Source organism: Salvia splendens, chromosome 1 (genome assembly GCF_004379255.2).
Source record: "Salvia splendens isolate huo1 chromosome 1, SspV2, whole genome shotgun sequence".
NCBI lineage: Eukaryota > Viridiplantae > Streptophyta > Magnoliopsida > Lamiales > Lamiaceae > Salvia > Salvia splendens.
In genome coordinates, this window is record NC_056032.1 from 10,716,394 (window position 1) to 10,738,792 (window position 22,399).

Below are 22,399 nucleotides of genomic sequence, written 5' to 3' on the forward strand. Positions count from 1 at the left end.
AGTTTGCCAAGTCTTTCGTTGCCTTGTTCATCCCCTCATAAAAGGTATGATGTATTTCTATATCGGCCATACGATGATTCGGACATGCATCCAAAAGACTCATATACTTCGCCCAATAATCACTCAAGGGTTCATCATACCCTTGCTTCACACTGGTTATCTCTCTCTTCAATGCACTCGTCTTCGATGACGGGAAGAATTCCCCTAAGAACGCCGACTTGAAATATGCCCAACTCTCAATGGAATTGGGGGGCAGTCGCATGAACTAGGTGTTAGCCTCCCCTTTTAGAACGAACGACAAAGCCTTCAATCTGTAGTCATCCTCGGTCGCCCCTGCTGGTCTTCTCTGTGCCCTACAAATCTTACAGAACTCATGAAGGAATTCGTAAGGGCCTTCATAGCTCTTTCCACAGTACGTGGGCAGGATTGCAATAACATGGGGCTTCACATCACAAGCTGTCTGCCCCGGGGTGACTACTATAGCTTGCGGTGGTTCTCCTTCGGTATGCGCGTTTAGCATCCCGATCTCTGGATCGTCATCATTGTGGTCTGCCATTCTCCTTGGGTTACCCTCCAACTATAGTACATGTTCTGGTATTCCTCCTTCTATGGTGTCTTGCTCCTCGTCACTACTCGTGCATATGTCAGACAGAGCTGTTGACAAGCCAGATCGAGTGGTATTTTTTTTAAGCCAGATCGAGTGGTTACGAGTATAGATCCTCGCTGAAGTATCTTCGGTCTCCGATGGTCAAGAGCCGTCAAACTGCTTCTCATAAACTAAAAGAAAAAGAAAGAGAAAAAAAATTTATGGACAATATATACGCCAAAGTATCACAGACAATAACAGCTAATAACGCCATTCATCCCCGGTAACGGCGCCATTTGAAAGTACAGGTTTGTGTCAGGTGTCGTTTCGAGCAAAGGATGTATCCTACTGATCAGGATGGAAATCCCAGCTAAGCCTGAACCTGGTATCAAAAATTCATCAACCTACTTCTATTGAATAGTATAGTGGATGTAATGGTCGAATCCCACAGAGATGATGCGTTTTGGTATCGTGGTGATATTCTGGAAGGGTTGGTTAGCTACCACGCTTTGGGTTGAGACTTAATCTAGGCTGGAATTTAAGATGTACTCTACTGACTAAGAGGTGGGAGAGATGTTTGACACGCGGCTGTGTACGTGAGAGTGGGGAACATTATGTTTCAGAAATTATGTGGGAGGTACGGGGTTACTATAAAAGGCTAAACGGAATATCAGAGGAAAAGAGGTAGTTAGGTGATTATGCCTACAGATCTGAAAAGTAACAGCTGAAAAGTAAAGGACAAAAGAAAAAGTGGTTAAAAAGCAAAAGTGGTCCCAAAGTGGATGGAGATGTATTCTTCTTCAACATGAATCAATTCAGATCAGCAAATCCAGACTTATCACCATAGAAACACAGATTACCAACTTCATGAACACAGATCTACAATTAAAACTTCAAATTAAAAGATTGAACACCGAAACTGCAACTAAACTTACTGGGTGACATGCAAGGTGGCAGAAACTACGTAAACTAGGCCTTCACACTTAACCATTTCAGATCTAAAATCTAACAGCAAACTGAACTCATAAACTCAAATCTATCAATTCGGAAATGAAAACAAGCTCGCAACAACTGGAAATTACCGTAACAACTGGATCTAAGCTATCTAGGCAGAAAAGAACGAAATCAAACTAGAACCGATGCAGAAAAACAACTTCGTAGCAATAAAAACGTTCAGATCTTAACCACAACACTTCAAGTCAGAAAGTATTGAAAATGCAACAGATCCAACGTAAGAAAACAAGTGCGATTAACTAAGAAAGCAAGTAAAGATTGTTTTGCCACTCCGGGCGATGGAACTGTTAACACTACGAAACACGCTAACTGGAACGAGAGGATGGGGAACTCCGGCGAACTGATGAGCTTCAGGTGACCATGGCTGTGGTGAGGAACGAGAATATGAAGGATAATACTGTAGGAACTGATCTACCGAGAGATGAGTCTAACTAAGTGTGAAGGTTGATGATCCGATCTCTGTTCTCTCTCTAAGTGGCTTCCTTTTATAGGGAGGCATGCCCTTGATTTTTAGGGTAGACTCTCTTCACGAAATGACCCTTTTGCCCTTACTTGTGGCTGATCTTCCCAGCAATCCTTCTTCTCCATCTCGAGCCTTTTTTGGCATGCATACTGGTCAGTATAGCAACATTCTGATGCCCTTTTCACCTGAGTTATCCGATACCTTTTCTTCTGACTGGAACCCTTTCCCTGCACACTTTAGCAACTGTTTTGCAGATATAATCTAATTATGCACGTCATACTGACCAGTAACCATGGCCTAGAATACTACTTATCAGCGGATAATATGAATAATGGTGAGTATTGACATTAATTAGTTAAATGATATAGTAGTAATTGATTAATAGTGATTTGAGTGGCCCGTTTTCATGATCTTCTTATATTGACATGCTCCGAAATCTAGACGTATCCTCTAATTTCTTCCTCATGGATAATTGTCATAAGCTGAAATTTTTTAAATGCCAAATTTTCTATCCACGCAAAATGTTATCATTTTTATAATACTCCCTACGTCCCATAAAAATAGGTACAATGAGTATGGCACGAGAATTAAGATAAAATTGGTAAAGTAAGAGAGAATGAGTAGAATTGTATGGTAAAGTAAAAGAGACGAGGAAAATGACAGTTAAAGTAGTGTTAGTAGATAGTATGACCTACATTATTAAATAGATATAAATTTTCAAAAATGGAATGCACATATTTTTGTGGGACGGACGATAATGGAAAGTGCACATATTTTTATGGGACGGAGGGCGCATATTTTACTCCCTCCATCTGTCATTACATATTCCATATTTCCTTTTTAGTCCGTGTGCCAATAAATATCTCATCTCATTTCACTTTTACTATATTTAGCAAGTAAACCACACATTCCATTAACTTACTAAACTTACATTTTATTATAAAATTAATATTTAAAAGTAGAACTACGTTCCACTAACTTTTTCTACAACTTTCTTTTATAAAGTTAAACAATTTCTTAAAACTCGAGCCGACAAAAAATGAGATTTTTATTCATGTACGGAGGGAGTAGTTAACTTTTATGGGATACTGTTAATAGTTACATGCACATCCATACAATTGATGACAAGAAATTAATACACGTTATAACCTACTGGACGTAGGATATAAATATAGAGTTAAATAGTTATTTAAATTATGAAGTTTAATCAAATTATAGTTTATATTATAAAATGTTGAAATTGGAATTGTTTCATTCATGCGCAATGGTCGTTTTTTAATGATATTCAAAATGACATGTTTTATAAATAAATATTTTTTCATATTTTTTTATTTTCTTATTTATCTTCTAATCTATTGAAATATTGTTATTTTTAATATTATTACCAAAAGACATTGATTAGGAGACAAATAAGGCATTGTACGCCGTGAGGCTCTAATAAATAAGGTAAGTGGTGTTTTGGGAGTTTCAGTTTTGTAGACGAATAAGAAGATCCAATAAAATAAAATGCAACTCACAACAATCAAAGAAAGAAAAATCCAGAAAGTAATCAATAAGCAAGATAAGCAGAAAGTAATCAATAAGCAAGATAAACAGTGATCTGCAGCAGCGTCTCCATCCCATCCGTCTCGTGCTGCCCCCCGGGAAAGGTCTTTACGGTGGCGAAACCCTTTGCGTTGACATGCTTCCCGGTGCCGCCCATGATTGCGAGATGCGACTCCGCCACAGCTGTCCGGTGGACCCCAAAGAAGGTGATGCTGTCAGCGTATCCTCCAGCGGCGAACATGACCGTGAAGGCCATGGTCTGGCTGTTTCCGTCGACGGAGCTGTAGATGTAGAATCCCTGCGCCTTCCCGACCAGCCCCGACCCGAGCTCGTGGCCCTCCGTCACCTCGTCGTCGAACACGGTCATCGTGCCGAACATCAGCTTCTGCAGCGTGCTGCCCGACGGGAACTGCGCGCTGTTCAGCACGGGGAACCCTGGCATTCCCCCGATGATGCCGTTGTTGTTGTTATTGCTGCCGATGTTGGAGGTGAAGCCGCTGAGGCCGGTGAGGAAAGGGACGTTGTTGTTGTTGATGATGCCACCGTTGGCATTGTTGGTGGGGACGCCGTTGTTCACTGGGAGGACGGCGCCGTTAGGCTTTGCGAAGGGGACCTGCCCGCCCACGGCCGGGTTCGCCACGATGCCGGTCACCGCGATGGCCGAGGGGCGGCTGCCGCCGAGTATGTCGTGCATGAAGAAGGTCAGGGGTTGCTCATCTGGCCCTAAGCCGGGAGTTGTGGCGGAGCCGGCTGCGGCCGGGGCAGCCACCTCCTCGTCGAGGATACGGGCGGAGGTGGAGGAGGAGATTGCGAGGGCGAGAATAAGAAGGGAGAAGGTGGTTTTGAGTTGAAATGCCATGAAGAAAATTTGTTGATGTTTTTGGTGGTGTTGTGATGAGTTGTAGGAAAAGAATTTAGGTTGGGAATATATAGAGGTTAATATGGGGGATTAAGTAGCAATGATAATCCTAAAGTGTGCGATTATGGAGTTGATGGAGATGGATTAGTTGTGTGTATTATCTCTTCATTTAAGGTGGTTGGGTACTGGCGATGGTGGTGAGGGTATAATGTACAACTAAGCTTTTTCATTTTTCAAATTAAAAATGAAAAAAAGATTTCTTAATTTTTCATATTGCAAAAAGAGAGAGAAAATATTTATGATCATTTTTTCTTTGTTAAAGAAGTATAGTAGTTGATGGATTCTTTAATTTTCAAGGAAACTAAATAGGGAAAAGATTTAAGATCCAAAATTGATTATTAAGATTCCCAGAGAAGTAGATGGTTCACGTTTTAAATCAGTATCTCAGTTCTTTTTCCATTGACTTTCTACGATTTTTCGATTTTGAACCAAAATTAGATGTTCATTGTCAATTTTTGATTCGAAATATTTTGAAGGAAAATAGATGGCTGCAACTGAAATCATGTAGCCCCAAGTCAATTGCTGCGGTACCGCAAAAATCAATTCAGAATCGCAGATTGGCATGTGAGAGAGGGGAAGCAGAAAAAAATAAAAATAAAAATAAAAAAATCTTTGGGAGAAATTGGATTTTAATTGTAAATCCTAAAGAAATGAAAAGAGTGTTGTTTGATGAAACTGTCTGCGAGTCCACCTTAGCATCCCAACATGCCACGTCGAATCAAATCTTTGTGTTTTGCCAACTAGTATAATGTTTGTAGAAAAAAAATCATGTATTTTGGATATGTTTCATGTAATAAAAACCAAATTTTATGTTTCAACCAAATTCTTAATATGAATAAGGCGATAGGGGAGTATAAATGAAGAAGCAACTACTCAATCTATTGCCAGACACAACGGACATTTCTCAGCCAATTTGAAATTTCCAAGCTTTGGTATTGCCTCCTATCTAAATGAAAAGCTCTTCATACACCATATATTTTGCGTATCACAAACAAGCAATCAAATCCCTCTTCAGACTAACACACCACTTAAAAATTAATTAAAGAGAAGCAATAAGATTAGATAAGCACTCAACTGAATATTTATCATCCTTGCATAAACCAGCAGCTAAAACCTCCCATAAATCCTGCCCCAAGCTCATCTTCCTCTTCTGCATCTCCTCCAAAACAAACCAACCTTCATCCGTTTTTCCACACCTCAACAACCCACTACACAAACAACGAAAAGTTTCAACTCGTGGTGAATGATCGCTATGAAGCATCGCATTCAACACCTTCAAACCGCCTGCAAAATCCTCAACTCTAATGAAACCATCAACCACCATTCTATAAGTGGCAGCATTTGGTTTCAATCCCTTCACCTGCATCTCAACCAAGAGCTTATACCCCTCAGAAACTTCACCTTCTTTGCACATACAACCAATCAATATGTTATACATCACCATGTCGGGATTAATCCTCCTCTTCTTCATCTCAAGAAGCAACCCTTTTGCTTCATCAATCAATCCTCTTTTGCAAAGATCAGTCATCAAAACGCCGTAGTTCACAAGCTCGGCTTTGCATCCATGGTACTCCATATCGAACATCAATTTCTTCGCGTCGTTGAACCTACCTAATGAGCACAAACCTTCCATCAGTACAGCGTATGTGACTGCATTTCCTCGCCTCCCCTTCGACCTCATATCCTCAAACAACGTTTTCGCCTCATCCACATCACCCCTTTTACACAAGAACCCAATTTGAGAATTGTAAGTCACAACTGTAGGCTCAACTTCTCTCTCAAGCATTTCATCGAACACCTTCATCGCCTTCTCCCAATCATTATTCCCCAACCACATTTTGATCATTACATTATAAGAAACCGAATTCAACCTGAATCCCATCTTCGGCCCCTTCGCGAACAACTCGGTCGCATCAGAAATCCGCCCGCCGTTGACCAAAACATTCAAAATTGTGTTGAACGACTGCGTCGTGCGCGCGCAGTTATACGACTTTCCCATCTCGCGGAAAACCTCGACTGCTTTGTCGATCAAATCGACCTTCCCGTAATGCCTAATCAATCCGATAAACATAGGCTCGCCGCATCTAATGTCGTGGGTCCGTATAAAATTGAGGACGGCGTCGACATCGTCGAATCTTCTGGCGCGAGCGAGCTTGTAGACGAGAGAAGCGTAAGAAGGGTAATCGTGTTTGTAACCCATTTCGTTGAAATCGTTGAAAATGGAGAGGAATTCGTCGGGGTTTTTGCATTGTTTGAGATTGTCGAGAAACGGGATGGGTGATCGGAGCTGATTTTTTGTGAACTTGTGAGGGCGTAGCTTTTTTGTGGGTTTGCTACGGGCGTTGCCATGGATGTGATTAGACTGTATAAATTTGTGCAACTGGTTTTGCAGTTTGAGAGGGGTGAGCTTCAATCGTGGATTTATCATGGTTTTCGTGGAATTTGATGCCAAGTGAATCTATATTTATACACTTGTCAAAATTCCAATTTGTAGATCTTAATTCTTCATTTTCTTTATTTTATTTTTTAATTACTAGTAAAATTCATCTACAGATTAAATAAATTAAACTAGAAAATAAAATAATTAATTCATATCCTAATTAATTTATACTAATAACAATTTAAATATATTACTTTAAATAAATTTTTAATTCAATTCTAACTACTGTTATCGATTAGTTTTGAAGAGTGTTAATTCGATTTATAATTATTGATTGAATAGTTGTTACTTTGTTTGGTTTATATAGAATTGAAAGTTATGGAATTAATTGGAGCCTTTAATTGCAACTCCAATAGGAGTATTTGGTATGACAAAAATATTTGAATTTAGAATGAAATTACAATTTCAAATCTCTTATTTCTAAAATTTGATCATTCCACATTTTCAAGTAAATAATTAAAATTCCAAATAGTTTTAAGTTTGATACACACACTATATATAAAACATACACACTCTGCACGAAATACGCACACAACATACGTGTTTAGTTACGCATTATGAGATTTCGCACGAGTTTAGTTACACATCCTAAGAATGCATAACACCCTTTGCATAATTTAAAAAGGTGTCCCGTTTAGGAACACATGTTCCAAACACGACTACTTCAAGAATTTTGCCCACTTTAACTAAGTCAACTTCAGATTTGTAAAGTTTTAAATAATGTTTTTTCCGTCGACATCTTCATAAAGCTACAATTGAAGTGATTTTTAGTATAGAGGGAACTACATAAATATTATCTGATCTTTCACTTTCGCATATAAATGATATCTGATCTTTATTTTATATCGTTTTTGGTACCTCATGATAAAAATAACCTTAGATACCAAATATGTGATTTTTTTGTTATGGAGGATATTTTTGGAAATTTTAATTAAATAGAATCAAATATGTGATTTTTTTTTCTTCCTTTCTTATTTCTTTTTTTCTTCTTTAGTTTATCCTTCTTTCTTTTTTCTTCATTTTCTTCTTTCTTTTTACTATTTTATCTTTCTTTCTTCTTTCTTTTTTCTCCTTAGTTTATGTTTCCTCTTTTTTCTTTTCTCTTCTTTTTCTTCTTTCTTTTTAGTATTTTATACATACATCTAATTGCATTCATAATATAAATCAATAAGAAAACACCTAATTAAATTAATTATTTAAAGTAATTAAATCAATTGAATATTTTTAATTAAATTATTTATACTCATTTTAGGGTTGAAACACCTAACTAAAAATATTCAAACTCTTTATTATTATGAATACAATTCACAATTTTAAATTTTGATTAAGACTATATTGATTAGTTATTAATTTAATATAAAATAATTATTATTATTTATTAATTACTAATAGTTTTTACTATTATAACAATAATATTATTATAATAATTAAATATAATTATAACTATAATTATGATTAAGTCTATTTAAATGATATTAACAATAAATTAATTATTAATTTATAACATAAAAATAATAATATTAATATTTATTAATAATAATAGTAGTATAAAGAGTGAGGAGAATGGGAGAAGATATTATAATATCACTTTTGGTACTAGTTTTGTCAATGCCCAAAATACCCTTTATGACACAAATGGAAAAATGAATTTGTTTAGAGGGTATTTTTGGGTGAAAATTGCATCAGGTACCAAAAATGTGATTTATATGTATAAAAAAAATGATCAGATATCCTTTACGCGCGAAAGTAAAATATCAGGTACCATTTATGTAGTCCACTCTTTAGTATAAATATTCCGGCAATTGCAGCCAACATAATATGGCACCACTTTTATTTAATGTGATAAATGTTACAAAAGCTGATGAGTTACACAAAAGATTCAACTTCATACTTCCATAGTACTACTTAGATATAGTAGGAATTACGTTTATTAACTAGAGTATAAGTAACTAGAATTGCACGGGCTCTACGAGGACCATTTTAACCATCTCTTTGGTCTTAGTCTTGGGATTACCATATGAATCTTCACCAACATACAATAAATTTATGACTCGAGCAAGATGGACAATGCGCACTAGTATAGCCATTGATGCTGCCCTTGGCTCTAGACACTCCTCATTTATATCCTTCCATGCTTTTTTCACTCTCTTCCAAAATTCATCAAAAGCTTCCATCTTTGAGCACCCATTTTCTTTCATGTAACAATCCACGCTTGTGGTTTTTGCCTCAATCTATACACACAGCCATGTTATTAATTACTTTTATCAACAAAAATATATATATATCTTTTAACTAGCTAGCTTACCCCGTGTCCAACCATGTCGTCCATTAATCTACAAATAACCGAGGCGGCTCGCACAATTGGTGGCTCGGTCGTAATCCAATCAAAATCATCTTGGGTAATAGGGTCTCCCATTCCAACCAAAGAAGTTGTTGATAGCATCATGTAAGCTCCCGATACGAGTGCTAATTTCATATACTCGTCCATTGTCGGAACATGCTTGCTATAACACCATTCCGCCTCTTCCATATACACCCCCGCCAGCTTTATCATCTGCCAATTTCCTTTATTACTTTTACAACATATAGCTTTGTGTTACAGACCAAACAGGGAGGGAGAACTTATCTCAAAGACTAGTATGTTATTGCACTCACAATTGAATGAGACATTGTGTCCATACACTTTACAGAGTCGAGTTAATACCTCTTTTCTCGCATACTGAAGGCGATATGACTGGCCTCGTTTTGCCATTTCATCTTCCATCTCCGAATAAACGCCTAGTAGAGCTTCGTAACATATCCTCATGTACGGCGGCAATTCCTCAGCAGCGCTAATATCCCATCTGATCAACATATATATTAGAAGAAAAAAATTTGAATGGATATAATATAATTAGATGAAGTATACACTCACCCTCGGATAGCATGGGTGAAGAGTCGGAGTTCATCTAACGTCCCATAAACATCATAAATGTCATCAATGATGGAAGTTAGAGCTATGACTTTGGTCATGAATACTCTTGCAGTGTCGTATTGTGGCTCAAAATAGACTCCCACAATCCAAAAGTAGCACTCCGCCACTCTATCCCTTGCAAATGGTAGTTTTTTTCCAAATTCCAAATCCTCCCACCACCTGCAGCTTTTGTTTAATTTATAGTACTAAGTTAGTAGTAGTTAAGTAAGGTAGTATGTCAATGATGTCATGAGTTGGTGTGGTGGTGACCTTGTAATGTGGTGTAGTTCCCTCTGATGTATTTTCTGCACAATATTGAAGTCCAATTTGGCGAAATTCAATAATGTCTGATTGTGCGACTCATCTAGTTGGTACATAGATATGAATTTCTTGGCCCCGAGTCTGATCAAACTCTTGCTAATCGGCATCTCTAGAGCTTCCTTCACTCTATTCGAAAGAGAAGTGCTCATTGTTTTGTGGAGTGAATTCCGAAGATGTGAAGAAGAAAATTCTAAGGCTTTGTCAAGAATATCTTCTCCGTTTATTCCGCAGTTGGATGCCTCGTACAAGCTTAGCATCCCTTCAACGTCGTCTATCAACGACTCCTTCAGATTCCCTTCCTTGTCTACCAATCCGTTGAACACGTCTGCACGCAGTAATTAAATATAGAGTATTGTGTCAATTTTAACTTCAAGATCCGTTTTGTAGGAAATAAACATGATAAGAGCACACTTTAAGTCATTTGAGGTCAGATAACTCAAAGATAGAAGAGTTATCTACCCTAGCAAACAGAGCCTAAGTTTTTAATTGAAATTTGAAAGTGATTAGGGTTTATAACTCACCGCATGAGACGCGATAACCATGCTGTCTAAGCAGACGAAAACGGAGAGCAAGAACTCCAACATTGTTCTTGTCTTTGCTACTTTGTGATTCATAATTATGGTGAATTTTGCGTAAGGAATCGTCTATTTCTTTGGAAAAATGATAGGCAACACCTAGACGTTGGATTGCATTAATGAGGTCCATCTTGAGCGTTGAATCATCCGGGGTTTGAGCTAGCAACTTCTTCACCTCTACCTTTTGCTTTTCGAGCATTTCCTTGTCAGTGGCACTGATTTCCTGCAGTTACAAATTTTGGAGTATCAGTTTTGTTTTTGATTGGCAAATGAAGGTAAATTTAAAGGTCTGGTCATGGTGGAGACCTTTGAACTTGAGACCTTTGACCTCAAGTATAAACCACAAAATCAGTAATTAATAGTATACCGTAACGTGGTTAGTATAGGCAAGAAAATGATCTTTCCAAACGCAAGGAATATATGTTACAGATCGACGACTAACATCTACATTTGTATTATTTGTGGAGATGGGAACAGCGGATGCATAGATATTGGCCATTTCTTTTTCACAAAGCTCTATACTTGAATAAGTAATGTGTATATTTTCTTGTATTTATAGATGATCAAATCAGCCCAGTTTTTTCTTCAATTTCTCCGCCCTTTTTTTTAATTTAGCAGACCGACCCCAGCTAGTTATATTATAATAATGGCAGTAATACATACTTAGCTAATTATATTACCCTTAAATAGTAATGTAATATACGACTTGAAACTTGGGTGTTGGTTGGCACACGTTTGGCACATTTCAAGATCCCTCCAGGCTCCACCCAATAAATTATAAGCATCTGGTTTTTTACAAATTAGAATGGATTGGTGATCAAGATATGAGAGTGAAACGACTCCTTCAAATGCGTCCCATCACATCTATAGTCAAACTTAGCACACCAATTTTAAATTTTGCTTTGTAGCTAGCTATTGACTGGACACTTAATTTAACACAAGATAAATTGATAGAAGGGAAGGGAAGGGGAGGTAGAGGCGTCAGTCACACCTGAAATTAGCTAATTGATCAGACCATCCACTACGATGTCTCTATACCGTCCCTTAACCCGTCTCTTAACTACTATTTGACCACTATTTGAGGGCCCCACTGTCCTTTTTTCCTCCATCCCTTAACTAAGGGACGGAACCTGCAACGCTCCGTCCCTTAATCGTCCCTTATTCTGTCCCTTATTCCGTCCCTTAATTACTATTCATTCAATTTCATTTTTTATTTTTTTTTACAACCCAATTAAATTTAAACAAACACAATTCATTAAAATTAAAACAACATTACAACTTAAACTTATAAAAAAAGAAAAAAAGACATAATTAAAATTCTAAAAAAATAAAAAAATGACATAATTTAATCTTCTCCGCCAAAGTTTTCCCAAATGTGCTCAATTAGATCCTCTTGGAGTTGGGTGTGGGCGCTAGAGTCGCGTGTCCTTGCCCGAATAGCCAACCGTTCTTGTATAGACGGATGCGCTCCACTTCGCGGCGGACTACTTGCGGTTGAGCTTCCGGGAGATTCGGGGTCGAACCAATTTCCCGCATCGGGTCCTTCGTCTCGGACAATCATGTTGTGCAAGATTATGCACGTATACATGATGTCGACCATGCTCTCCATGAACCAGGAATGAGTCGGGGCTTTGATGATGTTGAAGCGCGCTTGGAGAACCCCAAACGCCCTCTCCACATCCTTGCGCGCAGCCTCCTGCTTCTGCGCAAAAAGAGCCTGCTTTGGGTTCGCAGGCCTGCCGCACGTCTTCACGAAGGTCAGCCACTTCGGGTAGATGCCGTCGGCGAGATAGTACCCCATTTTATACAGCCGGTTGTTGGCGACGAAGTTGATGGCCGACGCTTTACCATCCAAAACTTCGGTAAAGAGATAGGACTGGTGGAGCACGTTTACGTCATTGTTCGAGCCAGGGACCTCGAAGTACGCGTGCCAGATCCAAAGCCGGTAGTCGGCAACGGCCTTGAGTACAACGGTTGGGTGGGTGCCTTTGTGGCCGCTCGTGTAGGACCCCCTCCAAGCCACCGGGCAATTCTTCCATTGCCAGTGCATGCAATCGACACTGCCAAGCATCCCGGGGAATCCGTGCACTTGTTCGTGCAGGTTGAGGAGGAACTGACAATCGTCTGCGCTTGGCCTCCGGAGAAATTCGTCACTGAAGGCTGCCCGGACGCCTCTGCAGAAGTTGAGCAAGCACATGCGCCCAGTGGTGTCTCCGATGTGGAGGTATTCGTCGAATATGTCGGCCGTTTGTCCAGTCGCAAGCTGACGGATGGCTGCAGTACATTTCTGCAGCGTCGTGTGGCTGGGACGGCCGACCGCGTCGAACCCTTCTCGGAAGAACTCTTCCCGGGCCGTCAAAGTATTCGCTATGTGGAGAAATAGCGGTTTACTCATGCGGAAACGGCGATGGAAGTAGGTATCTCCCCAAATCGGGTTATCGCATAAGTAGTCGCGTACTAACCGTGCGGCGGCTTCCTCCCAGTTCCGATTGATGTACTTCCGGGAGCGTCGTGGGGGTGGCGCGGCTTCCTCCGCCTCTCGTCGTCGATCTTCTTCAAGTGATTGTTCCATTAATTGACGCATTTGCTCAAAAGGATCAATTTGTTTGAGTTGATTTAAGATGGAAATTGGAGTGATAGAGAGGATTTGAGAGGAATAGATGTGTGTTTGTGTGTGAAATGAGTATGAAATAGGATTATTTATAGAGTAAATAAATAAATAAAATAAAATAAAATAAAAATAAAAAATTAACGGTAACTTTACCGTTTGAATTTTTTTATTAAAATTCTATTTTTTTAAAAAAAAATCGAATTTTTTAAAAAAAAATTGGATTATTGCGTCATCCGTGACGACGCCCACTCGCGGGCCAGCGAGTGGGCGTCACGCATGCATCGGGGGCGCGCCACGTCGCCCGGGCGCGTGACGGGCCGACGCGTCCCTTGTCTCGCGGATGCAGGCTACGGGACGGGCTAGGGACGGGCTACGGGACGGGACGAGGGTTGCAACGCGTCCCGCGGCGGAAGCGTCCCTCCGGGACGGAACGCGAGCCGCGCGCGGGACGCGTAGTGGATGGCCTCAACGTTCACGGAACACATGATATCATTCATTGTTTTTATTAATCTTGTATGGTAGAATGATTCTAAATAATAGAAGTATGAATGAAAACTGGAGGAGTAAGTTAAATGTTACCGAGGGCATATACGACATTTGAACCTTCAAGAAAACGATCACGGGTAGGGGTGGGTCGATACTAGATATCGTATCGAAAACGTTGTATCGTATATCGTATCGAAAATATCGATATGAAAAAATTTCATATCTTTATCGTATCGAAAGTTTCGATATATCAAACTTTCGATATGGATAATATCAATATCGTTATCGTATCGATATTTCGATATATCGTACCGAAATTCGATATATCGATATATCGAATTTCGGTACGATATATCGAAATATCGCTATCGTATCGAATATCTGTATATCGAAAATTATAATTTCAAAACTTAAAATTCACACAAAATTTAATAAAACTTCAACACAATAAAATTAATAGTGTTCTTATCTCCATAATCAAAATAAAACACAGCCAAGTACAATTAAATGGATTTATATATATTTATAATTTTAATATGTATTGAATTTCAATATGTTTCGATATATTCGATATAAAACGATATATCAAAAATATCGATATATATCGTATATTCGATATAAAACGATATATCGCGATATAAGGAAACTCATATCGTTATAATATCAAAAACTTACGATACGGTACCGTATCGTATCGAAAATTAGAATATATCGAAAATTCGATAATTTTTCGATATTTTTCAATACGATACGAGCGATATATTATTTTTTCGATATTTTTCCCCAGCCCTAATCACGGGCCCGGGCCCTCTTGACTCATGAAAAACCAATCACCCATTCTCGATTTTGCTACATCTTTTGGCTTATTCATTTATCCAATCCATCCAACTCAAACTCGTACTCCTAAGTTGGAGATAGGATTGTAAAACGTGTATTAAAATTGACCAAAATACTTTAAAACGTTTATTTAAAAAAAAGAACATAATTTATATACTAACAATAATTTTAAAATTGACCAAACAATTTTAAAACGTGTAGTAAATTCCTAGTTTAGAATTAGGATTTTAAAACTGACCAAACAATTTAAAAATGTGTATTCAAATATAAAGTATATAATAATCATAATAATACGCCAATCGTCCATGAAAAATAGTCTCATTTGTTGACGATACGAGTTTAATGAGAAATTGGTAAAGTATGAGAGAAAATTAGATAAAGTAGAATAGAGAAAGAGAAAAAGTAAGAAAGATAAGTAAAAGTAGATCAAACGTAAGAGAAAGTTTGCATTTTTGAAATGAGACTATTTTTTGTAGACACTCTAAAATGAAAAAAATGAGACTATTTTTCGTGAACAGAAGAAATAATATTTATAATAATAATAATAATAAATAATAATAATAATAATAATAATAATAAAGTAACAATAGAATTATTATTATATTAAAAATATGATGCTTATTAGTATTCTTGTAACCAAATATCGTTATCTTCAATTCCTGCCAACAATTTTAATATCGTTCCGAATTTTCCTAATTTAAGCACTTACCTCTAATATACTCCATATGGTTAACTTTATAAAGGTTACAAAATAAATACATTAGATAAAATTGGTTATTAAATATTCATTTAGAGTGAACCACGTTTTTAGTACCTAAACTTTGCACTTTTTAAACTATTTTTTTATTCAAAATACTCTCAACCCCAAAATGACAATCGTTTGTTTGATGATATGAGATAAAATTTGATGTATAAACTTATTTTACTTCAGAATTGAAAGCCTCGTAAAAGCTTAGCATCTCTTCAAATTCTATACTCTCTCCGTCCCTAAATAATATGCACTTTGGGTTCAGCATGAATTTGAATGTAAAATTAGTAAAGTAAAAGAGATGTAAGAATATGCACTATGGGTTCGGCATGAGTTTTAATGTAAAATTGGTAAAATAAAATAGATGTAGAGATAAAAAAGTAATTAAAGTATTGTTAGTAAAGAATATGTCTCACCTTATTATATAGAAAAAACTTTTCAAAATTAGAAATTATATATTCTTGTGGAACAGACTAAAAAAAAGAGTACATATTTTTATAGGATGGAGAGAATATTGTTTACGATAATAGATTACTTCAATTTTCATTACTCGTCTACCAATTTGCTGCATGCACTATAAAAAAAAGGTTATTTTCGCTGAATTCGTGATGCTGAATCATCAGATAATACATTGGGATTCTTAAATTATACACTAAAGCATATAGACTATAAATCTTTGGCGTAAAGCGTAATATCTCTGCGAAGTATATTGAAATTAGCACATTGAAACAGGTGGTTGGCATATTGAATTCACCTGTGGTCTTAGTAAAACAAAACTACACTTCAAAATCTTAGTAAAGCCGCCAAAAATATTTATCTTCATTCTATAATCAGACATCAGATGCGGGGTTACTTGACAGAATTCTGGGAAAATTACTCCAACCCAAGCCTAAGCATTAGAGTTAGCAGCCAGCCGCCCCGCCTTTTTACGGAAAGTTAGAATTAGTCGGAGATTTTCGTACATCCGTAGTTGTGTACCCAATATTTCATGCGTTATTCCTTGGTGGACTGACAGCTCTATTTTCTGCTTCTTCAGAGGGCAATGGCTTCGGTTTACTTCTAAAATAGCTTTTCGAGTATATGGAACCAAACACTATAACCTGGGAGATGAAAATCAACCAATAGAGGTTAACGAGACTGAGAATTTACAGGAATGTAGATAATAAGGATCGGGAGAACTGTACTGCTCCAATCAATTGTTCTGCGGTGAGCGGGTGAGCAAACCACACACAAGATAGTAGAATGCTGACCAGCTGTATTAAAAATATATCAGCTCAAGTCTACGAGAGCGAACAACTGGAACTGTAATAAATTTGAGTACACTTTGGCATAACCACGGATAATATTAACAGTTGATGTACCTGTCTTGTGGTCATTATGGTGGCAAAGGTCAGAGCTCCAAAATTGCGGATGGTGTACGAAATGAAGAACTGGCTAATTGTGGCCACCTGCAATACATTTAAGCTCAAGTCAGGTGGAAAAGTGTAGAGACGATTCAAGGAATGATAAATGTGAGGGAAAGAAATCGAAAAGGAATTGGCAGGGATAGAAATACAAAACGCAGAAGTAAAGAGAAAAGATCTGAATATAATGACTTACAGTTGAAAGTATAATAATGTCAATGAAACAATCATTATGCCGAGAAACAAAGTCTATTGCCAAGAAAAGATTTCCTTGTAAGATTAAACCTACATCAGAATCAAACTTAACAATTTAATGAGTATCGGCACCTAAAAGTTATACATTGTTAAAAAGTAAATATTACACATGCGAACGCTAAATCTGCCAATGAAACAAAAGATGCAGTTCTATTCTATTATCAGAGGAAATAGTCAAGCTATGCGATCCTGTGTTACTTCATGTTACTGAAGCTGTATAAGATGCTCATGATTCCGCAACTAAACCAGGTGGTTTATAAGTAAATGGTTGGGAGAAGCGAGTCAAACATAGTTAGCAAAAGAAGAACTTTCTAGAACCCTTATGCATAGCAATAACCACCAGACGTAGTAATCCTTCATTATTGATTACTTTCACTATATAGGCAAGCTTCTCCAATCTCCACTGATTGTTTGTATGGCTAGTAATATAAATAATAATCTGTTCCAGTGTCAAAAATAACCATATAAAAAACATAAGCAGATGGAGTTGCCACTCAGCGACTTTGGAAACAATAAAGAAGAAATGATAATAATTATCCAAGACTGGAGTTCAAAACACACCAAATTGCAAGTGAAAAGAATCTTCCTTGATATTAAAGCAAATATCTACCTTTCAAAACAGCATTAATAGTTCCTTTAAAAGTTAGTATTTGATTACCATTTAATCTATAGCACACCTATAAGTGGTAAATGATGTATCTTACCAGTGAAACTAATCATGCAAGAACAAAGAGTCGTGTAAAATATCTGGTTGTGTATGTCCATATCATAGCCTTTAAAAAGTTTATCCTGAAATGTGCTAGTGAAGCCATCACACCTGTTAACAAAGACAATAATAGTTAGAGAACATGCTTGGACCAAAAACATTAAATTTAAAGTCCATCCTTTTATACAAAAGCATGGTAGCTAATAGGTCGCAAGTTCTATAACCAGAATACAAGGCATGTCTCGGAGTGGGACAATAAAGCCAAATAGATTTAAAGCGGAAACAGATAAAGTGCTGATATATCTAGAATGATCGAGATAGGTCGAGAGGAAATCCCAAGGCAAGCATGATAAATGGAATATAAATAGAACTTATTGTGGAGGATGATTTAGCATTTCAGTAGAATGAAGACAGCTAAACCGGTGCACTCAAAGGGAGTAGACCAAGAGCCTCACCCAATAACCAATTTCAAAATAGAACCTTCAGCCCGACAATTTTAAAGCTAAGCATACTACAGAGAGTGTGTTTCGAATTCCCCTTTGTTAGACTATTTTCACTTCTAAAGTAAATTATCACTTTAACAAAGCTGATATAGTTTAACAGCAAATGGTCAGAAAACTCGTGGCAGTTAATGACATGACCAACCCACCCACCCAAAAGAAAGCGATGGAAAAGAAGTAAGCAACCCACCCACCCAAAAGAAAGCGATGGAAAAGAAGTAAGCAATGAAGAGATATGCGCGAAGACAGAAGTAGTTCTAGTTTAGAAGTTAGGAAAACAAAAGAGCGGTAATATTTCAATTTTCATCTGTCCTCAGCACACACAAATATGGATGAAACTTTAAAACAGCAAATAAGCATTTCCTTATAACTTCTTTTCACTTCAAATATTTAGACAGTACCACTAGAATGGGGAGTAAAATTTCTAGTCATTTATCAAAATGCGACCTTCTCTAAACAATTATCAGTATTTGCACCCAAGATCAGCCATGTAAAAATCAGTTTGCTTTTTCAGGATAATTAACGTCACCTGTTGTTTTCAACTCTATTTAGTTGCTTGTTTTGAAAACTAACAGCATACTCCGTAATATATAACCAAATATGTTATGATTTTGTTCTGGGGGCATATTTCAATGGCCCAAATAAGATTTGGATTCTAAGCAAATTTAGATAAAAATCAAAGAAAAAACAGGTGTATGAAACATCAACCTCAAAAGGTTACATATTAGTATGAAGTAAGATGAAGCATATTGTCAGAATCAAACCAATTGATCAAGTATAAAATAATGAAAATGAGTTACTTGACATTACCCGAGATAACCAATCATCAAAGACACACCCCAAACAGTGCTTTCTCTTCCTCTACTGTATGGACTAATATCACCTGCGGCCTACATTTGAAATATTTGAATTGCAATTAAGTACATCATTGATTAACAAGATAAAGCACATGAATTAAGCTTCATAGTTTCCAAACAAGAGAAGCATCATATTAAGATGTTATCAGGTTCAGCCATATTTTCTTCATGATACAATTATTTCAGATTTTTATCATGATTTCAAAATAACAGTAAATGGTTTGTTCATTTACTTATCCAACCGCTTTTTAGCCAGGATACCTGAAGTATGAATTATAATTTCAAAGTCTCAAGCACTTGAAGCACAAAACAATTTTGGACTAGAAAAAGTCTGAGCACAACTTTTTATGTATAAATACGGAATTACGGATGCAGTACAATGTATAGTTCTTGATTTAGAATAAAAAGGTATGTCATCAGAAGTTGGAATAAGGAAAATGTCAATAATTTCATCTCATATAAAGAGTATTTTTCTTGGAATCGGCATGAGAGTTAATTGGCATGCAGAATAACAGTGAGCATTCTTAAGAAATTGTTTAGAATGTTTACCGGAAATAATATAAATATTGAGCATCCAATAGTGACTAAAATGGCAAACAAATAATCTTTTCCAGTGTACTTCTTTTGCATGATGGCAGTGCCCCAAATCTGCACCAAATGAGAATAATTATGAGACAATAGAAAGGGGTGCAGGCCGTGCAGCTACAAACATCCAAAAGATTTAGCTAAAGCTTTATAATTGACTAGTTGGACTCACCTAAGGTAATGAATAATGGTACAAAATTTCAAGCCCATTCCAGACTTTCAACTGTGTTTTATTATCAAAAGCAACATGTTTATATATCAATTTCAAAAACCCACAAATGAACTGCAATAGTGATCCATTGGAATTTGGTTTAAGTTAAAATTGTAAACGCCACTTTCTTGGAACTGTTGTCACTTATCAGTGAACTTTTAGAAATATGCACAGAGATTAGATTTCTGATGGTGGTCAAATAACATAAGGACATGAAGATGTAACAAAAAAGATATCAGTCGAAATTCACTATCCAAAAGGTTATGTCATGGCTATCAATGAGTTTAACTTAAATGGGGCAGACAACGGAGGTTCTGATTAAAAATTGACGAGTTGCAAGTACTGGTGATCTACATGGTCTTCAGTTCAAAATTCACATATGTATTTTTAATTTATTTCTATTACAGCTACTTTGGCTCTAAGGAATGTAGTCCAGATAGAGAGAATATTTGAAACCCTGAAGCATAATCAATTCTCAGGGTACTCAAACTATCATTTGGATTGAAGTTGTAATAGATTCCAATTCATCTTTTGGGTTACCTAATAAAAAGAATTTGTAAATTTCATCCCTATCAGTATCTCAAGGGTTTCAAGCCTTGAAACAGAACCTATATAAGAAAACTAGGCAAACTCACCATCACAGGTATCATTTTGGCACACTTCGCCAGCGTTTGCACTGGAAAACTGACATATTTAAGGGCCTGAAATGTATCAAAAAACTTTTCATGTTAAGCACTTCTCCTTACAACTGAACACAGCAAAATATTTCCTGCGCGACAAGGTCAGAAATATTTGAATTTATTTACTAAAGATATTTGAATTTATTTACTAAAGTTCCTCTCAGGGTAAAGTTCAAAGAGAGTTTCTTTCAACCGGCCAAAGAATACATCTCACCTCATACTGACAAGTCGTAGTGAGTATATTAGACACTGATATAGCACAATACTTGTAAATTGGAGCAACAGGATCAAGGACCTTTTTACTTCCCTGAAGAGCGACAGGAGCAGGTAAAATAGCATCAAAATATGAGATCTAAATTCCAACATATCTAGATAATAGTAAGCCAAGTTCCATCATATGCCGCAGTACCATATTATGTAATGCCAAATAGAATATGAAGTCAAACCAATTCATTAGAAGTGAACTTTAAAGATGATTTCCAGTTACACGACACAAAACTAGCCACTAAATATTCAATTGCAATTACCAGTAGAATTGCAGCAGACACAGCAGAGGTTGAAATGCGGTTGCAGAAGACAAGAAACAATGAATACTTAAAAAATTCTTTGTTTGGACCATATGGAACTCTCATAATCTTTTCCTGCAACAAACAATTTTCTGTCAGTTTCTTAATAAATGAAGATTAAAGCAAGACCATCTCTAGCTCTAGTGTTCAAAAACTCCATACTCTTATAGTATATAATAGTAGTACTTCATAAAGATTCAAAAAGGAATATCTTTTTTTGCTTAACTTTCAGAAGGTGGGGTTATGAGTAAAACTAAGAAATACTTGACTGAATAAGCATATTGATGCTAGAATAAATTGCTTTTATTTGAGCATGGACCTGCGCTTTACAAATTGGAATCTCAGTAACACATCACTAAAACCTTAAGCAATCCAAAAATAAATAAAATAAAAATAAACTACACTAAAATTTCATATAACCGTGTAAGATCTTGTTTTTATAACACCCAACCCAAAACACCTGTGCCTCGCCATAGGAATCTGAGGCAATCGACAAATTCGTAATATCCTCAATTTTTCCTCTTTAATGATAAATCCAATCCGCTCGCAATTAATACGATTGAAAAAGAGAGAGAAGAAGATAAATTCGCACCTGTAATACTCCATATATAAGAAGAGTGGACATGATTCCAGTCACGGCGAACGATAATTTGAATAGCTTGTTCTCTTTCAATTTCTGAATGAGCTGCGATGGAGGCTCCGCCATCTCTAAATCCAATCATCCGCTGCCGCCGTCGCCGCCACCACCACTCTACACAAAACCACCGAGGAACATCTTATTCCACCAAGTAAATAAATTAATCAAATACACAGAAAATTACACATTATTCTGGCAGAATACATACATGTAACAAGATAAATTACGCGATAAAGCGATGGTGCGGCGCCGTTCCACCGCAAGAAAATTGTTTGAAGTGATCTGGAATTTGTTTTGATCGACTACTTAAAAATATGTAGGGGTTTTCGCCAGCGGAATCACGTTTCTTTCCCTCGCACTCTTTAGGCCGTCCACAACGCTGTTCCTATACCGTTCCTATCTCGTTCCTTAAACCACTATTTGAGGGGCCCACTGTACTTTTTTACTCCATTCCTTAACTAAGGAACGGAACCTGCAACCCTCCGTTTCTTATCCGCCCTC

The 22,399-nt window shown here is 37.0% G+C and overlaps 4 protein-coding genes across 4 annotated transcripts; all 4 read right to left on the bottom strand.

Annotated features, from left to right (window-relative positions):
* Nucleotides 1-3,540: 3,540 nt before the first annotated feature.
* Nucleotides 3,541-4,485, bottom strand: LOC121804746 (dirigent protein 10-like). Its single transcript, XM_042204393.1, has one exon. The coding sequence runs from the start codon at nucleotides 4,465-4,467 to the stop codon at nucleotides 3,640-3,642; it is 828 nt and encodes a 275-aa protein (XP_042060327.1). The 5' UTR covers nucleotides 4,468-4,485; the 3' UTR covers nucleotides 3,541-3,639.
* A 942-nt stretch (nucleotides 4,486-5,427) lies between these two features.
* LOC121795636 (pentatricopeptide repeat-containing protein At1g07740, mitochondrial-like) lies at nucleotides 5,428-6,959 on the bottom strand. Its single transcript, XM_042194183.1, has one exon. It carries the CDS (start codon nucleotides 6,953-6,955, stop codon nucleotides 5,567-5,569), a length of 1,389 nt encoding a protein of 462 aa, XP_042050117.1. The 5' UTR covers nucleotides 6,956-6,959; the 3' UTR covers nucleotides 5,428-5,566.
* Nucleotides 6,960-8,916: 1,957 nt separating this feature from the next.
* On the bottom strand, nucleotides 8,917-11,315 carry LOC121804437 (germacrene-D synthase-like). The gene is made up of 7 exons (XM_042203983.1): nucleotides 11,184-11,315; nucleotides 10,763-11,039; nucleotides 10,191-10,566; nucleotides 9,882-10,100; nucleotides 9,672-9,810; nucleotides 9,273-9,521; nucleotides 8,917-9,198 (listed from the first exon to the last, which is right to left on the bottom strand). Exons 1-7 carry the CDS (start codon nucleotides 11,313-11,315, stop codon nucleotides 8,917-8,919), a joined length of 1,674 nt encoding a protein of 557 aa, XP_042059917.1.
* Nucleotides 11,316-16,122: 4,807 nt separating this feature from the next.
* On the bottom strand, nucleotides 16,123-22,249 carry LOC121741922 (UDP-galactose/UDP-glucose transporter 5B-like). The gene is made up of 12 exons (XM_042134881.1): nucleotides 22,107-22,249; nucleotides 21,854-22,012; nucleotides 21,223-21,336; nucleotides 20,910-21,002; nucleotides 20,651-20,716; nucleotides 19,769-19,867; nucleotides 19,173-19,252; nucleotides 17,861-17,973; nucleotides 17,098-17,186; nucleotides 16,860-16,946; nucleotides 16,683-16,751; nucleotides 16,123-16,598 (listed from the first exon to the last, which is right to left on the bottom strand). The coding sequence occupies exons 2-12, from the start codon at nucleotides 21,965-21,967 to the stop codon at nucleotides 16,485-16,487; spliced, it is 1,038 nt and encodes a 345-aa protein (XP_041990815.1). The 5' UTR covers nucleotides 21,968-22,012; nucleotides 22,107-22,249; the 3' UTR covers nucleotides 16,123-16,484.
* Between the last annotated feature and the right edge of the window lie 150 nt (nucleotides 22,250-22,399).